The sequence below is a fragment of the Athene noctua genome, chromosome 8 (genome assembly GCF_965140245.1).
Source record: "Athene noctua chromosome 8, bAthNoc1.hap1.1, whole genome shotgun sequence".
NCBI classification, from domain to species: domain Eukaryota; kingdom Metazoa; phylum Chordata; class Aves; order Strigiformes; family Strigidae; genus Athene; species Athene noctua.
Window position 1 is genome coordinate 15,989,789 of NC_134044.1, and position 17,038 is coordinate 16,006,826.

The window sequence follows — 17,038 nt, forward strand, 5'->3', positions numbered from 1 at the left end:
CATCTTGGCTCATAACCATTTTGCCTCTTCTAACATGCTGTCATGGAAAAGAAAGAACTGATTGTAGTGGGCTTGCAACATAGCATTTCCTTTCCAGAGGGACTAGCGTTAACTCTACTAATCCACAGTGACTTTTTTCTGCCAAGTATTCTTCACTTTCAGAGTCTTGAAGCCTAGTCTGGACTCTTCAACATAGACCTGCAGCATAATAACAGAGGGTAGTACAGATAGCTTTCCAAAAGAGAGAAGAGCTCCTTGAACAGCAGCCATGCCATTGCCCTCCAGTGTTTTCAGGAAGAGAGTGGCTTGTTTCAGCATCGGTTTGAAGTAACCATGGCAGGGACAGGATGTTTGGTTTCAGAGAGCGGGCAGTAAGTTTATATTGTCAGAGCAAACACTTGGGCCTCCAGATCACAACATCCCTTGTTGTTTACAGAGTGTGTTATGCTAGAATCGGATGCGAAGATGCACTTCATGGTAACAAAAGAAGACAATGCCATTATCCTGCAATTGTCAACAGTGTTACAGTGCTGAAGACTTTAGTTCAATATTTGCCAAGCATTAAAATGAGCAATGCCTGTCAGTTTGTTGACCTAGATGCACCAGTTACTAGAAAAACTATATTGAGCAGACAGCAGTTCAGTTTCAATAGTTTGGGACCAAATTCCAGTCACAAAACTGAGTGCTATTGAGTTACATTCAGATTAACAAAACTGTTGAAATCTTGGTTCAGATGCTGTTGCCAGGACACAACAAACAAGCGTTCTTATGTTGAGACACTTTCAAACCAAGTGTAACAACAGTTTCGTCAGAGCCAGGCACTACTACTCTTGCAGACTGAAATTTCAAGGGGCATTTAAAATGCTGTAAACATCCTTCCTGATGAAGGAAAACCTTAAAAAAAAAGTTACCTTTTCTTTAATGTAGAATGATGGCTGTGGCTTCATTGACAGATGTTCTGCAAGCTTTAGGGTACAGCAAATGTTCACACAGTGTACATGTGTACCAAACCATACTTTTGTTCAGTCACCTGTGTCTCAGCACAGCCAGAAAGGCTTCAGCTGGCCATCCCTGCTGGGAAGGCTGTGGGACCTGGGAAGGCGCCTGCCCTTGCCTTATACCAGGGCAGATGTAAGGAGGATTAGTACTCCAGGTGCATACAGTTCTGGGTAAGTGGCACAGACCCTTGACAGCAGCCTAAGTGTCCTTCCCTTGTATTCCGTGTGACACCTCCCACTGCCAAATCACTTTATTACTGATCTGCAGCTGTAATCCATGTACAGGAGAATGACCAGCCAGTAGAATGGGCTTGTGCTAGATCACAGGACAGAACAAACAGTACTGACCCTAACGTTTCTGCAGAAAAAAAAGAGTGCAACAACATTGAGTTAAAGCAAAAATCAAGTGTGTTCTCCTCTGTTTGTTGCAGGCACTGTTTCAGGCCTTAAAGGGCTGACAATGTTCAGGCTTCAGCTAAAGAGCTGACTATCATCCCTACCCTACCACGCTGAACAGGCAACTTCATGCCTGCAGGTAAAGTCTCTCAGAATCAGAAAAGGATCAGTATTCATGAGAATCCCTCTTCGAGACAGTTTTGAAAAAGCTTGATTGGTGAAGCTTACTGTAGACTATGCCTTTGTGCTTCACTTGGGAAAAGCTGGCAAAATACTTTTCCCCATCTTGCCCAAGGAATCTACCTTCCACAGATCATCCCCTACACACTCTCCTGTAACAGTGTCCTGCATCAATCACATACTGTGACTGCTTCTAACTGCATGGACTCTATATACTGGGTGTTTACTAACTAGTAAGGACACCAAAACAAGCATGACAAATACCTAGTATATTAAAGGCAGAAGCCCACCAGTTGGCTTCCACCCATGCTTTCCTAAGACAATGCACATATGTCACAGAGATTCCTCTCCAGCTTATCCAAGCTCTCAGAAAAGCTTTTCTTTACGTTTTAAAAGAGGCCTCGGATGCTAAGATACCATTCTGCTTTCTTTAGTAATGTCACAAGACTTCTGGTTTGGCCACACAGTTGCTCTTTAGAAATGAAAAGCAGAGTCCGTGCTTCTGCTTGGGACAAGTGGCAAAAACACTGCAATCTTTTTTTATAAAGAATAGAGGGGAAAAAAGAGGAGGAAAAAAAAAAAAAAAGATCAGGAACTGAGTTCAGTCACTCTGGGAACCCAGCCTTTATGTACTGTTTACCAAAAGGATGAGCTGGGGAAAAGGGTGAGGGGCAAATGCGTGCATTAGGTCTCACCTGCTGATTCTCAGGAGTCATGAATATTCTTATAATCCTCGTCTCTTGGTCCAACAGGCTACAAGCCTTTTCATCACAAAGCTTAATTTCAACGAGGATCTGGGAGCTGCTCTAAGCTTCAGAAAGTGGTATAATATTCCCTTGTTTCCACATGAAAACAGCCTCTTGCCACAAACCACTCACCAAAGTTTCTTCTCTGTTACTCACCAACTAATAGCATTTGTCTTTCAGACTAGATTAGATACTTAAATTCTGTTCTGGACTATGCAGAGACCAGTCAGCATGTTTTTTTATTGCATACATAGTATATATGTGGAGATACAGATATATTTATAAAATGTGCTACACACCTGTAGTTAAAACCAAGCCATCAGAAACAAAACTGAAAAGGAACATGAGCAGTAGTATGAACCACACCGTATATTTTTCAAGCCAGACGGCACTATTGTAAACATCTAATCTGACCTTCAGCACATCACAGGCCGGAGAATGTCACCTGGTGTGGGATAATTTACATGCCAATAGGGCAGAGGAGGACAGGGAAGGAGGTTGTGCAGGCAGGAAAAGCAAACAGGGTGTGTAAAAACATGTAAAAAAGCAGTGTACAGAGATAAACCTACACGAGATAACCTATGGCTTCCACAAGCCTTGCTGAATTCTAATTTTCAGGCACCAGGCAATGGAAAATTATTTTCTTTTACTGAGAAGGGAAGTGTTATCTCCTCCAGCTGAAGGGATTGACTATGCATAAACTGACAGGAGGGAAAATGGCCTTTTTGAACAGGAAGCTCTTATTTTCTTTATGGCAATAGTATCCAGTCACAAGCAATCTTGGGCCATGCAACAAACATTTAATAGCTTAAAAAAAGGCTCCTTGCAAAAAGATCTAATTGATCAGAGCTGCTAGATAAAAGTCATGATAAAAATCAATGCTTTGTCCACTGGTTAGAGCACAGGTACTATGGTAACAACAAAAGGGATAGCATTGCCTTCCTAGTTATTGGTGGAAAAATTTTAAAATTTTTAGTTATTTATATAGTTTTTAAAAGGGCCTTATACAGTTACTGTTCATGCTGATCTTGCTTGTGAGAAAGTAGGCGAGGCCTCACACAAAGTTATACATCATTAGTGATGGAACCCTGTGAAAGCATGAAGTGTTTTAGCAAGAAATCTGGGGGGTGGGGCAGGGAAGCTCTTCTATTTAGATTAAATATTTAGTTCATGATTAGACCTAAACAATAATCTGGACATGCAAATAGCTTTCAGGTTAGGTAGGTTTGAGATTACAACTGTTAGATTAACTCATCTTCCACCTGAGATATAGCACAGAGGAATCACAAACAAAGCACGGGCAGTTTGTTTTAGGGGTGCCTTGAATCTGTGCAGGATGTGGAAGTTTGCTTTTCAAGCTTAATAGTGTTTACTTTGTGACATGTCATTATCATCTAGTTCTGTATGTGCATGCAGAAAATACGTTAATATGCACAGGCATCAATATAATAGAAGATATCCCTTATGTCTATACACTCAAGTTACAGTCCACCAAAGTAATATTTTTAATATACCTGCATTTTTTTAAGGCAACACCCTTACCTGGGGTATGATCATCCTCTTTCATTCCCTTTATGTGTGTGTCTTTCATACCAACTCTGAGGCCTGATGTTCTTGCAGATTTGTCCCAATGTCTGCTTTGGCTTGTGGAAGCCTTCTGTAAAGCATACACACAACACAAAAGGGATGAGCCCAAATGATAAACAGGCCTCTCACTAGATTTCTGTGGCTAAGCAGATGCAGATGTTGTGCATCTCCCATTTTCCTCCCAGATGCATGCTGCTGTGGCAGTTCAAGTTACCCAGAACATTTCTCTTACAACACCTTCATGAATACTGAGAGTGAGATAACATAGATTGGTTCCTGTTGTGGTTTACTTGTGGAGGGAGTAATATTTTTGGGCTATGTTTGATACCTTGCAGCATATGAAATGTAAAATCATACCTTAGAGATCCATTACTCAGGAAGTAAGAACAACCCTCCAAACATCATGGCATTGACAGCAGAGGGCAAACTTACAACTATGCAGGATAGCTATGGTGGTATTCCCACCTCACATTTTGCTACTGGTCACATTCCTCCAGTCTTCCTTCTACAAAAGTATCTTCAAGGATGCACGGCTCTGGCAACTCTAGTATGAAAGGCCTCATCGCTCCTAAGAGTCAGTCTTGGTATGCGGGAAACCATTGCTTTCCTTACCATCAGACACGTGATCCAAGATCAATCCCTAAGCAAACCCACATGACTCTCTTCAAACCTAAGACATGCTCTGCTGATTTCAGACGTAGGTCTGAAATGTTCCTTTGCAATCCACTGTCATTCAGTGTATGCTGTACTCAGCTTTTGCCTCAGTCTCACCTTCTTCCCAACTAAACCACGTAACATTGGGCTGTTCAAAGTCCGTTCTTTGTTTACTTCTTGTCTGCTCTTAAGACAGATGTTTCAAGGCATGAGAGAGGATATAAACATGTGCACACCGGAAAAAAAAAAAGGTGTCCAGGTGTTTAAGTGATGCCAAATGTGAAAGAATTCCAGTTCATTGCCTTCTCCTTTAATCTGGCAATTCCGAGGGACCAAGCGTGTCACAACTTGTACCCAGAACACTTTCCGCTCGGGTGAGTTCAGACAAGGTCTGCATTAACTCCCCAACCTGCAAGAAAATTATTTGAAACAAAAGGTTCAGATATGTCCATTTCCCTCCAACAAGCCTGGAAACAAATGGTACAGGAATGAGGTCAGAAAGGAATCATCCGCCTACCATACCGCTGAATTCATTTACCTACCTCAGAGCCCATTCAAGGAAAGGGGTGGGATGGGGAACAAGGGATGATATAAAGCAGAATGAAGCTCTGGGGTCGCTCGCTACATTACAAGATTTGACAGGCCTTTGCCAGCCTTCAGCTTCTTTGTGTCTTTCACATAATAGAGAAACACAAACTGAGCAGCCTGTGATCTGGGGGTTGCACTATTAGACGGAGCAAACCCTTTGCAAATGCTAATAGTATTGTAGCATCCTGTCAGGCAGCAACACAAAAAAGGATGTTGATTTTCACATGAACCAGAACAGACTCATTGTAAGGAAGGTTGCAATGAATGTTCCATCTCTAAACATCAAAAGCCATAGGCAACTGGCTTGGGGAGATGAGGCAACATACTGCTTCAAATGTTCTTAAATATATGGGGCACACATTGTTACCTTAACGCTTATTTCATGAGGCTAGCAAAGAGAGAACAGCTGCTTGAAGTGGAAGTGAAAATGATCTTTGGTTATGATTTCTGTACTGAAATAATTTCTAGATCTAAACAGGCTTTTGTTGTGCAATCTACTGTATTCTAGCAGTTTGGAAAAGATGCTTGTTTATGAAACATGAATGTGCAGATTCAGTCAAGGGTAGAGTTTATGCCATTTCCACATGGTAAGGTTGATAGTAACAGAGCACAAACAAAACGTGCTTTTCCTTTTCAGTTCTAAGGATGTGGCAGCTGACAGTCTTGTCCAGTGATGTCCAGTTCTTTCCTGAAAAAAAGTCTCTAAAATGTTCAAGTGGATACAACACTTAAGCTATTTTTCTGTTATAAAACTTATAAAATACCCTTTTAAGTCAAACTCCCTATATTTCAAATGGTATAATCCAAGGTGTTAACAAAGGCACCACTATAATTAACCTTCAAAAAGTTAATCGTTGTCCTTTGGGTGAAAAACTTGGAGCTCATCTTGCTGGTTGTCACTACCAAGGATAGTTCAGAAATCCATTTTAAAGCCAGAATGTGAAATCACCACACAGGTTAGGATGCACTGCTCCGGAAGCCCTCTTAGATCCTACAAACTTCCAACAGTAGCAAACAGCGAGCCTTCTATCAGTGTTCTGCAACACAAACACATGACTATTTGCAGCTATGCACAGTAAATAGCTATCACCAGAAATGGCTAGAAATACTTCTGGAATTGGCTCTAGAACAGCACCTAGAGCCAGTTCCAGGAGTCATCACACAGCCAGCAGCTGGCTCATTTCTGGATTCATCTCCAGGACTATGTCTAGAACCCCACCAAGTGTCAATTCGAGAAACACTACAATAAGCCGCTAGACCCAACTCTCAGCCTTATCGCCACAATCACTTCTAGAGCCACTTCTGGAAACATTTCTCCGATAGTACTAACCCAAGAAACGTATCCAGAGTCAATTTCAGAAATGTTTCTAGAACAGTTTCTGAGGTTGGCTCTAGATTCATTTCACAAGCCATTCCAGAACACTTTAAGAACTATTCCCCAAATCACTTCTACAGTAAAAACAAAAATCATGCCTGTGATTTTTAGCATTTCTGACAGAACAACAGCTTGGATAATTTCACGTTCTGATGTGCTACAGCACTGAGGTGATGGCAGATGGAAGCAAGATTTGTGTCCACAGAAATCTGCATGGGTTTTCCTTCCAGCACCACAGCATAAACAATCATTACAATGTCTGTATCCTTTCAGCTTCTTCCCTTTGTTTCTTCTGTATAGTATTTTATACTGAAAAATTCTTGACGACAGCCTTGTTCTGTAGAAGGTCTGTGATCACAGACACACAGAACATACAGCACTTTTGACAAACTATAGCTTTAAGAGTTATCTGACTACACAGGACTCATCTTGCAACAGCTTTACAATGCATTTTATTTATCTTACTGAATAAAAACTAGCAAGTGATTGATCATGGTGTGTAAAGATTTCTGCAAGGGAAGATGGATTACTTTTTTTTTCTTTAAGCCAATTATAAAGCCCTATAGAAAAATATATTTATTTCCATTATGCAGGTGATCAGAGAGTGTTCATAAAACATCTCCTAGCCTGGAAATCAAACATGAAGAACCATGTCTGTACACAAGAAAGCAGTAACTGGAAATACAGCAGTTCAGGCCAGCATAGTAGTTTTTAATCAGAACTGTAGTCAAACCTCTACTTTCTCTCCAGGCTTTGGAAATGGGCAAATTTCTACTGCTCAGTCAATGGAATTCTAAGGAAATGAAAGTAAAAGGAAAATATGGAAAGCTAGTTCATGAGCTGCTGTTTCTTCAGATAGCCATACATACTAAGTTCTTGTGAGCTACCCCAATATCTGAGTAACCTTCACCACTGTACATCCCATCCGTGTGAGAAAGCATGACTGGAACATTTCCTAAAGCATCTCAAAACCTAGAAACACATTCCAGATAGTAAAAGAAAACTCATGCTGCAACTCTGCAAAAACACAGAAGGATCATCACAGTCTGAGTTCATATGGCAACACCTTCACGGACATAAAAATATCCCAGAGACATCTCTAGGATCAAATCCCACCAAGAACACGGAGTTCTAACTGACTCAAGGGGCCCCGGGTCTGACTTAAAGATCCCATATTTCAACATTTCCCAACTGTAGTGATGAAATCTCTTCCATATTTTTCAATACAACTGTTAAGAGCTTATAAGTTATATATAAGATATATGAAACTTTAGCTTTGGAAATACATCATAACTCAGTTTTGGTTCAAAATACACTCAAAAAATTGATTAATGTATCCTTGATGGAGAAATTGAGCATACCAGTACATTTGTAATAACTAAGAACTTCACTTAACATTTTCACCTTTTAACTTAACTATGCTTGCTTTTGATACTTTTATACATTTCCAAGTTTTTAATGTCTCTCCTGGTCTGATAATTTAGGATGAGGTTACTAATAACCATGCAGAAGGAAGGAATAATTCTTGACATTTGAAAAAGCACCATTTGTACCTTTTTCATGAAGAAGCAACATAAAACCCCTCATCTCGAGAAAAACAGAAGCATCTTACTATATCTACATGATGTAAAGAACATGCTTTAGAAATGAAATATCCATTTATGTAATAATTACATTCACATTTTCCGATTCCCCTCTCTAATCTCAAAAGGTCACAGAAATTACAGATTAGTCTTCGCTCCTTACAACAAATTGCTTTATGCAGAATCTGAAGGTAGTATATGTAATATAGAAAAGTATCCCGAACTTGGCAAAACAGTTTGGAATAACATGCTTTTCAGTATCACATGAATTTTAGTGACAGTTCAAATAATTACTATCTATAAATTCTTGTAATAATCCACACATCCTTCTTATGGTGTTTAACATAACTACAGCTATCTAGTAAGATACTCCTTACAATGAGCAATTTTGAAGTGGCCAACTAACAGCACTTAAGTCCATTTTTACTAACTCAGTAGTGAGATAAGCACAATTTGCCACAACTCTTCTTTCCTCTAACCTTAACATAAAATCCTATAAAAAACAGCATAAAATTACCTGTTGCTTATTTGCCAGGACCATTTTTGGTTAGTTTAATCATGAAATCAAGTTAACGTAGAGTTATAAACCTTCACTGATCCTAACATGTCCACGTCTGCAATTTAAGCTTTATGGAACAAATGTGCAGCAGCTATAATATCACAGTTTTACAGTGATTTTTTTTATTTTTTTAATAGATTTAGTAAATTTTTTTTCATCTAGAAGAAAAAGAAAGAAAAAAGAAAAAAAGATATATTCCTGAATTTACTGATTGCTAAACTGACTGTTCTATATTCTCAAACTCATTGTCCGAGAAAGCATGCTTATTTTAAATGCACCTGAAAATAACACTCTATAACCAGCCTTCATTTATACTTTGAATATCAGTTCATTACCTAAAATTCCAGAGACATAAGCTTTCAACATAATGATTTTTCATAAGACATCTTTGCCTGAACGTATTACATAAATGCTAATGTAACCATTAATTTATATAGTAAAAGATATCACACTTACCACTAACTTGGTGCTGACACAGCACTTCTGAATCAGACATTTTAATATCATTAACTGTATACGTTTTCCAATTTAACAAATGAGAAAAAGAAGGCCAAAGTGACTTCTGAATTAGGTGCAATAGCACCATGTTCAAATCCCACATTTTATTATTCCTTCAGTTACATTTTTATTCAATAAATACCTAGTTTTCATGGAATACATCATGCTAAGTCTTAGATGAGCAGCACAGAGAAGCTGGAATTAAAACTACAGAAACATCATACTAAGAGATGAATGCTGGGCTACTGTATGCGATATTTTGCAACATTTACATTACACAGAAGTTTCTAACAGTGACCTCTAGGTAAATGCAAAAGTTGGGGTTTTTTGTTTTGGCTTTTTTGTTTGCTTGTTTTTTACAAAGAGGGATTTAACACAAGTACAGACTTACTTCTTGCTATACAACCTAAGGACTCTGTCTTCAGAATTGTGCAAACTTACTTTTCTGAAATTATCTTCAGAGAATGATGATGACACAAGCCATTTTTTCTTTTTTTTGTTCTCAAACACTCATTTTCAGAAAGTAATTTTAAACAGAAAATCCCAAAACATTTAGTTAGATTACACTGAAATATTCAACCTTTCAACACCATTTTATGAATAGCTCTATGTTAACTTTTTGTCCACAACTAAGTATTTTACGTTTAAACATTTGGGGAACATCCTACTGAATTTTGTATTGTTTCCTCTGAGAGCAAACAGAAACAGTATCTGTTGGAAAATGTTCAGATTCTTCTCTTTGAATTGCCACACATCAAAATCAACAGCTTTTTCAAAAGGGAAAAATAAACCTAGGTCAATTTTTCAACATACATAATCAAACAACTGCAAACCAAACTATTTCAGGTCTGTATCTTCTTCCATAGAAGTATTCAGAAGTGTTTCCAGATCATCTGTGACAAAGTGGGCAGAAATATATGGTGGTGATTAATCACCAGGCACCTATGATACAGAGCCTATATCATGCTTAAATTTGTCAGAAGCGACATTTCTATGGCAAAATGTAAGGCAGTAAAAGAAACACTACGTACTATTTTTCCTATACTGAATGACAGAAACCAAATGAGTGTGGAAGGACCTCGTGCATATAACATTCTTATAAAAGTGATTTTGGTTTACAACAGCTATTAGAAAAAAATTAATTATATTTTTCCTTTTTTAGTTAAGAAGGTTGGACAAGTTGGAATTGTGCAGAGTATCTTTCTACATTTCACATGTACTCAATCAGGTTACTCTGTACCTATGGTGAAGGGAGGAGTTAACAAGGAAATCAGAGTCTGTGCAATCCCAGAAATGAAATGTAATCGGCTGATTCAAGATTAACAACATATATTAGGAAAGAATGGGTAAAAGGAGCAGCTGTTGACATTATTTCCTGAGCCAAACCTTTTAAGGTATCAGTGTATAGCAGTCTGTACTTTCACTTGAAAACACTACAAGAATTGCTTAGACAATGTCTCTCGAGTTTAGGAGTTTAACAAAATCCACAACTTCCTCTCAAGATCTCAATACTATGCTTTCAAATTTGTACCAGTGTGATCAGAGAATGCTTCAACACAGAGCTTAACAAATACAAATGGTATTACTTAGAAGGGCATTTTAATGTACATACAAATACTAAAAATTTACGTCAAACTCCCAGGATCATTTGCAGGCAAGAAAATGACAACAGATAAAATCATTTTATGAATCTGATCCAACTCTACCATACAAGACAGATGCCAAAAATAAAAGCTTTTGTCCTTTCATGAAAAAAAAAATTAAATGTACAACTTCAGCAAGCTCCCAAGCTATCTCATTGACATACAAGTCAGATCCTTCTGTCATGTGCATGTAGCTTCAAAAATTAAAAGAGTAGGTGGATTTTAACTGAATTTCTCAATTCCATGAGACACTATTTTCTTTCTCTTCCAACACTGCAGGATGCTTCCCAGAAGATAGGAAAGAGAATGGGACACAAAAGTAATTTCTATTCAGTCTTCTTTGTGCAAGGTATCCTGGAAAAGGCTGCATTCTTGTGTAAAGTTGCTGTTGAAACAAAAGATATTATTTTAAAATGTGTGCAAATATATGACAGCACTTAGGCTTATGTTTTTAAGAAATAATATAGAAGAAAGAAATTTAGAAATTACCTGCATGCAAATATTTTTACTAACAATACACAGTGCCTTTAAGGAAAAAAAAGAATCAAAATACTTTTATAGAAAAGAAGTGTTCCCTTAATTTTGATTCCAGCTATTGTACCTTCTTTCTCTTAACACAGATAAGAATAATGGAGACTAATCAAATAGTCTACAGTGTTTCACAATATCTGAATAACTAGTCAGTAACTGTATTTCTACTAAGTTTTATATCTTGTTGTAGTGTAAAAGCTGAAAGTATAGTTCTGCAGATTAGAGGCAAGAAGCAGCAGCAGCCAGGCACTGGAATAAAACAAAAAGGAATTTTCACAAAGTCTGTATCTAAAAGAAGTGGATAGTAATTTTATATTGAACAATGAGAAAACTAACAATTTTTTAATGATCTAAACATGATTACCTGCTTGAACAATCTACTTCTCTTGATGGAGGGCTTCTATGAAGGCTTCAAGTTTTTCCTGGATTTCCCGAACTTTTTCTGGAGGAAAGAAAAATTACTTCTTAACTGAGGACATGCCCAGAAAGAAAAAAACAAAACCAAAAAACAAACCTTCAAACATGAACAAAACCTAATGCTGTTGTCAATATTACCCTATGCGTTTCTTAACTATGAAGATTTAGAATATTTTTCTGCATCAGAAGAAAAGAAACCCTGTCCCATCTGAAGAACTTCTACAAACATATTTTATGATTATCATGCTAATTTAATAATTCAAAAATTTACCAAAGCAATCCAATACTGGAAATATATTTCAGAACCCTGACATTTCTTTTAGATCATGTGCAGCCCAACTACTGTACACCTGTTACATGTAGGGAGTTGTTATCTTTTAACTAATGCCCACCAATCCCTTTCTTTTTTAACCAGATATTCTTATTCTCTACAGCAAGTGTCACAAACACTACTAATCATTCTAAAAAGAGTTGAAAGCTAGTGCCCTTTCAGCAGGGAGAATTTCAGGGAACCAAACATCAGCATTCCAGACACCTATACAAAAGGGCATGCACAATGTTAAGAATGTTTAAAACCTGTACTTTATTTCCTTGCATTTCAGTAGTAACCAGATGGATATGGGCAGAATCTTATTTTATATAAATACTAAAGCTGGGAGTTTATTTCCCTACGAAAACGTGACTAGAACACAACTACAAATAGTTACTAAGAATGAAAAGGCAACATTGATTGGGAAAAATTCAAGGGTTTAGGCATTTTTCCACTCTTTTCTCAATTCCATACAACACTTGTCATCATATAACCTATTTGATTTATTAAATTGCTTATGAAGCAAGATTTAGAACGTAGCTGGAATCCGAAGCCTGCAAGATTTCCTGCTTCTCTCTCACCACATCCTCATTTGAGGCTCCTTCTGTGTGTGATTATAGCCATGAAAAAACACACACTTCAGAATATGAAGGAACAGGGGGAGAGCAGTAGGACAGAGAAAAATAAGTTAGATGAGCATAAACATTATTTTTTTTTCAAGATAAAAATACTATTGGATTAAAGCCGTATGTTCCCTTGTATGAGATACAAGGTTTGAGCTTTTTTTTTTTTTTAAAAAAATCTTTTATTAATGTTTTCTTCTCTTTAGCAATACCATATGTTAAAAACTGAGCTGAAATAACAGCAAAACAGAAAGAAAAATAAAACAATCAGCCTTAAATGGGATACATAAGAATGAGTGGGGAAAAAAAAAGAATGACCTCCAAAGAGAATGCTCTAAGAATGTAGTAAGGGAACTAAATGTTTCATCCAGTAACAAAGTGACAATCCCACAGACAGTTATTAAATCTATTTTAGCGTAATTATAATAATGATAGCAATAATAAAACCTCAACAAATTCCTGTAGTTCTGTTCTAACAGAAGTAGAAAATTTTAGTTGGCACTTGAAATATAGAAAATATTTTGCATGAGGATGAAGAAATCTCAAACTTATCTTTACTATGCAATTCTTAGGTGAAAAAAAGGCAAGACACTTCAGTGTCCCCTTCCCCAATGGTGCTTATCTACAAACATGATGTACAGTGAGGCTGAAACACATTCTGAGTCCTAAAGAAAACATGAAAGAACTTTCTTGAATTTCAGCTGATTTTGTTTTTTTCAAGTACTTTGATACTAAATGAAGATTACAGCCCTTGTGAGGGCAAAAGCTGTATCTTGGAAGTTAAGAAACAGCAGTAGCAGATTTTTACCAGGAAAAAAAGAATTAAAAAATTAAAAATCCTCGATTCAGTTCAGTAGAATCTTTGAGAGCTGCCAATGGAAAAAAAAAAAAGTAGTCCCGTGACCACTTCGCCTTACTAAGCACATTCAAAATGTTTTCATTATTATATTTTTAAATAAAAAAAGAGTAAGTATTGCTTGAATGCCAGTATATAAACTTCTTGTGTAGTGAAAACATTAATTCTATGGCATTTATTTAGGCAACTACTTAGCTAGGCTTCCAATATTAATGCTCTATGTATGTTTACAAAATTAGCCTTTGAAATAATGTCCTATTATCTTGGACAGAGTTGACATATTTTTGGAAATTATTAATCCTGGACCTCATTCTCCAAAATGAGCAGCAGTTGCCAGTGATAACTGGAGATTAGATCTCATGACCCAGAAGATCTCTTCATGTTGTGCTTTCAATAGCTTTATTTTTGATGTAGATTTTTTTTTAATTGCTACATGCTTTCCCCAAGTACGTTCTTTATATTGATCAAGCCGTTAGACTCAGTGAAAGCAGGCAGATTTAGCAGTATTAAATGCAAATATTTCCCCTTCTCAACCTCTTGCTAATGAAATATTCCAGTCCTGAAAATTAATAGCATCAGCAAAAATCTATAATTATTATTTCACCCTTAAAAAGGTTTGTGCCAACAAAATCTATTTTAATTTTCTGATTAGGGCATATTAAAGTAACAGGATAGCAAATATGTATTCCACCAGAATATACTGAATCAGCTGTGTTTGCTCAGAGAACAGACATACTAAAATTGGCTCCATATTAAGAGCACTTTATTAGTTTTTATACTTGGACTGAACTGAAATGATTGCTTAACTGTAATAATTATGAGGTCTTGAGGTAATTTAATACTTTGAAAACACATGCTGGCTATTCTTAAAAAAAGACCAGTTAAAATGACTGCCAAATAGCTGCAATTATTCATGCTATGCCCTGTATTCTTAGCAGTAGTAAAGCTTTTTGCAGCAGCAGACCCCAGCCAACCTGTAACATTTTCCCACAAGTCCATTCTGTAGCACAGAGTAGCAGTCTGCTAAATTGGTTTACTTTTTAAATAGGCTAATGGCAGAGCCATGCATTTACACAATTACTAATCTTAATAAACCAGTAAATATAAAAGCTTGGGCAAAACTCCTCTAATGACTGCAAGTGCAGGGTCTGCAATTCTGGGATAACTGCCCATGGTTTCATCAGCACCATGTGACATTGCATTTGGAACAACAATTAATTGTTTTAATTGTCACGATTCAAGAGTCAGATCTTTATTTAGGGAAATTCTCTCCTCTGTGAACCCACATTTGCAGGGTTCTGATTGACACCTAGATCAAAATATTAGTGACTTACACTTGTAAATTACTTGTAAATTACAGTACATTTTGTTTTGAGGGTTTATCAACATGCCAAATCCAGAACATTATTTGATTTCAGGTAAGAATACTTCTACAGTAAGTAAATTAAGGGATATACAAAGGTGACCTGTTGCTCTTTCTAGGTTTTGTGATACTGTGTTTTCCCATGTACAAGTGAGACACAGATTAAAAGCGTTCAGCTTGCTAGCAAATTATTTTTGTAACAGGCTGAACTACCCCAGCACTGGTATACAAAGCTCCGGTACCACAGAAGGCTGTTGAAGTACTACACTCTTATTATGCAGTACTTAAATATATACTATTGCTTACACTGTGTTCTAGAAAGACAACACGGTGTTGGTAGTTTTAATGCAGAACCTGAAGTTACAGATGTGTAATTCTTCTAGCACCTGTTAAACAGTGATCAAAAATCAAATTAAATCAATGAAGAATAAGTGTAACTAAATCCTTGTTTCCATCTTTAGAACAGTAAAATTCACAGGCCTAGGGGCAATGAATGGCTATTCTACTTCCCATTTACCCCATGTTTACCTAAAAGATAAGCTGGTTCATACATCAACTCATTATGCCTCTTGATCTGGTCATGAATATTCCCATAATCCTCCCTCCATAACCCATAAAACTTCACTGACAGAATGAGGAAATTCTTTATTCAGACGTCTTGAGATCCTCATTCATGCTCAGTCTCTCTTTATCTTCATATGAAATGATATTGCTACCCGTTCATTTTCTTTTCATTAATCCTGTGATCCTAAATCTAAAAGGCTCAAAACCAGACTAATTGATCTGTAATAAGGATTTGGATACACTCTGAACACAGAAAGATGCAGCCACAGATAAAGTTTGCTTTTCCTAAAAATCATAAGATGGTCAAAAGGGAAACCCTTGAAATATTCAGTTTTACCAGGAGTGCCTGCTTACTGATTGCTGCCTTAGATAGCTGAGCTTATCTACTAATTAACAGTGCAGAAGCTGGGGAATCGCTGCTAAAATGAAACATCTTAAGTAAGTTATCAAACAAGTCTCCCACGGTAAATCCAAATAATCTCAGAATAATATTAAACACAAATTACAACAGCAAGGTACTTTACTAATTTATTTCAACCATGCTCTTAGTAACAACTTTTCTAGATATTTTCCAACTTCATTAATTGGTTTAATCAAAGGTTTTGTGGGCAGAGGCCACGTCTGTCTTGCTTATACTTCTACAGATAAATTAATTTTTAAGCATTCAAACCACACATACTTATCTGTAAAAAAATGATGGCTTTAGTGCAGGATTTTAAAGATGTTCATGTCTGTGCCAGAACAGGGAGAAAACTGCATGAGTATTTTAGGCAAATCAAGAAGCTTTCCATTCCCCTGTTTACACGTTTGTACATACAATATCAAATTGCACGTGCAGCATCAAGAAAATTGTAAAGTATTTCTGGACACAGATCCATCTTTATTTTGTGCTTTGATGAAACTTATAGCATGAAACAACCACAATAAAAATGTGTTAACATCTCATTATAAATCCTTCTGTTCTACATTAAAGTGATTTCTATCTCCAACTAATGTTTACATGGCTTTGGTATCTGAAAGCTCATGGCTGTTACTGCTTTTGCTCTGAACTGTGCTTAGACTTTAGTCTCCCTTTTTTTTCTTTTCTTAATCTTCCTTCCTTTCTTAATCCCTTCCTTGCCTATAAACATTCTCGCTGCTGCTGTGCTACTTCTATGTTATGGTTAATTAACCATAGAGGCAGAAATGTTGAATTTACTGCTGTGAATGCATCATCTTTCCTCTAGTAAAAAGGAAAGCCCAGTCTGTAGTCAGATTTCATCAGTACGGCCAGAAGTGCACCATTAAAAATTGGAAATGTTGACCTGCAGTTTCCTATTGAAAGCTGAATTTTAGCTTAGGGCTACCTAAGATACAAACCTCACAGCTGTATACAACTCCCTGTGAACAGTCAGGTGGAGGAAGAGGCGGGGGGAGCGTGATCCTGTCTTCTGAGTTCACTTTGTATCAAATTCTTGGATTTTCTAAGGGCTATGCAAAAGCTTTACTTCTTGTTGAAACAGTACGAGACAGCACGCTCACAGCCACTCCAAATAATGCCCCAGAAAGCAGACTTTCCACCCGCAGT

General features: G+C 37.0%; 1 protein-coding gene across 5 annotated transcripts in view; it reads right to left on the bottom strand.

Moving 5' to 3' along the window:
• Positions 1-9,222: 9,222 nt before the first annotated feature.
• OPA1 (OPA1 mitochondrial dynamin like GTPase) overlaps positions 9,223-17,038 on the bottom strand; it is a 58,681-nt gene continuing 50,865 nt past the window's right edge. For 4 of the 5 annotated variants that reach the window (XM_074911837.1, XM_074911835.1, XM_074911836.1 and 1 more), the window contains 2 exons: positions 11,703-11,780; positions 9,223-11,192 (listed from right to left, as the gene is read on the bottom strand). In XM_074911837.1, coding sequence (XP_074767938.1) covers positions 11,716-11,780 — 65 coding nt within the window. In that variant the 3' untranslated portion in view covers positions 9,223-11,192; positions 11,703-11,715. The other variant, XM_074911834.1, reaches the window with a different exon arrangement.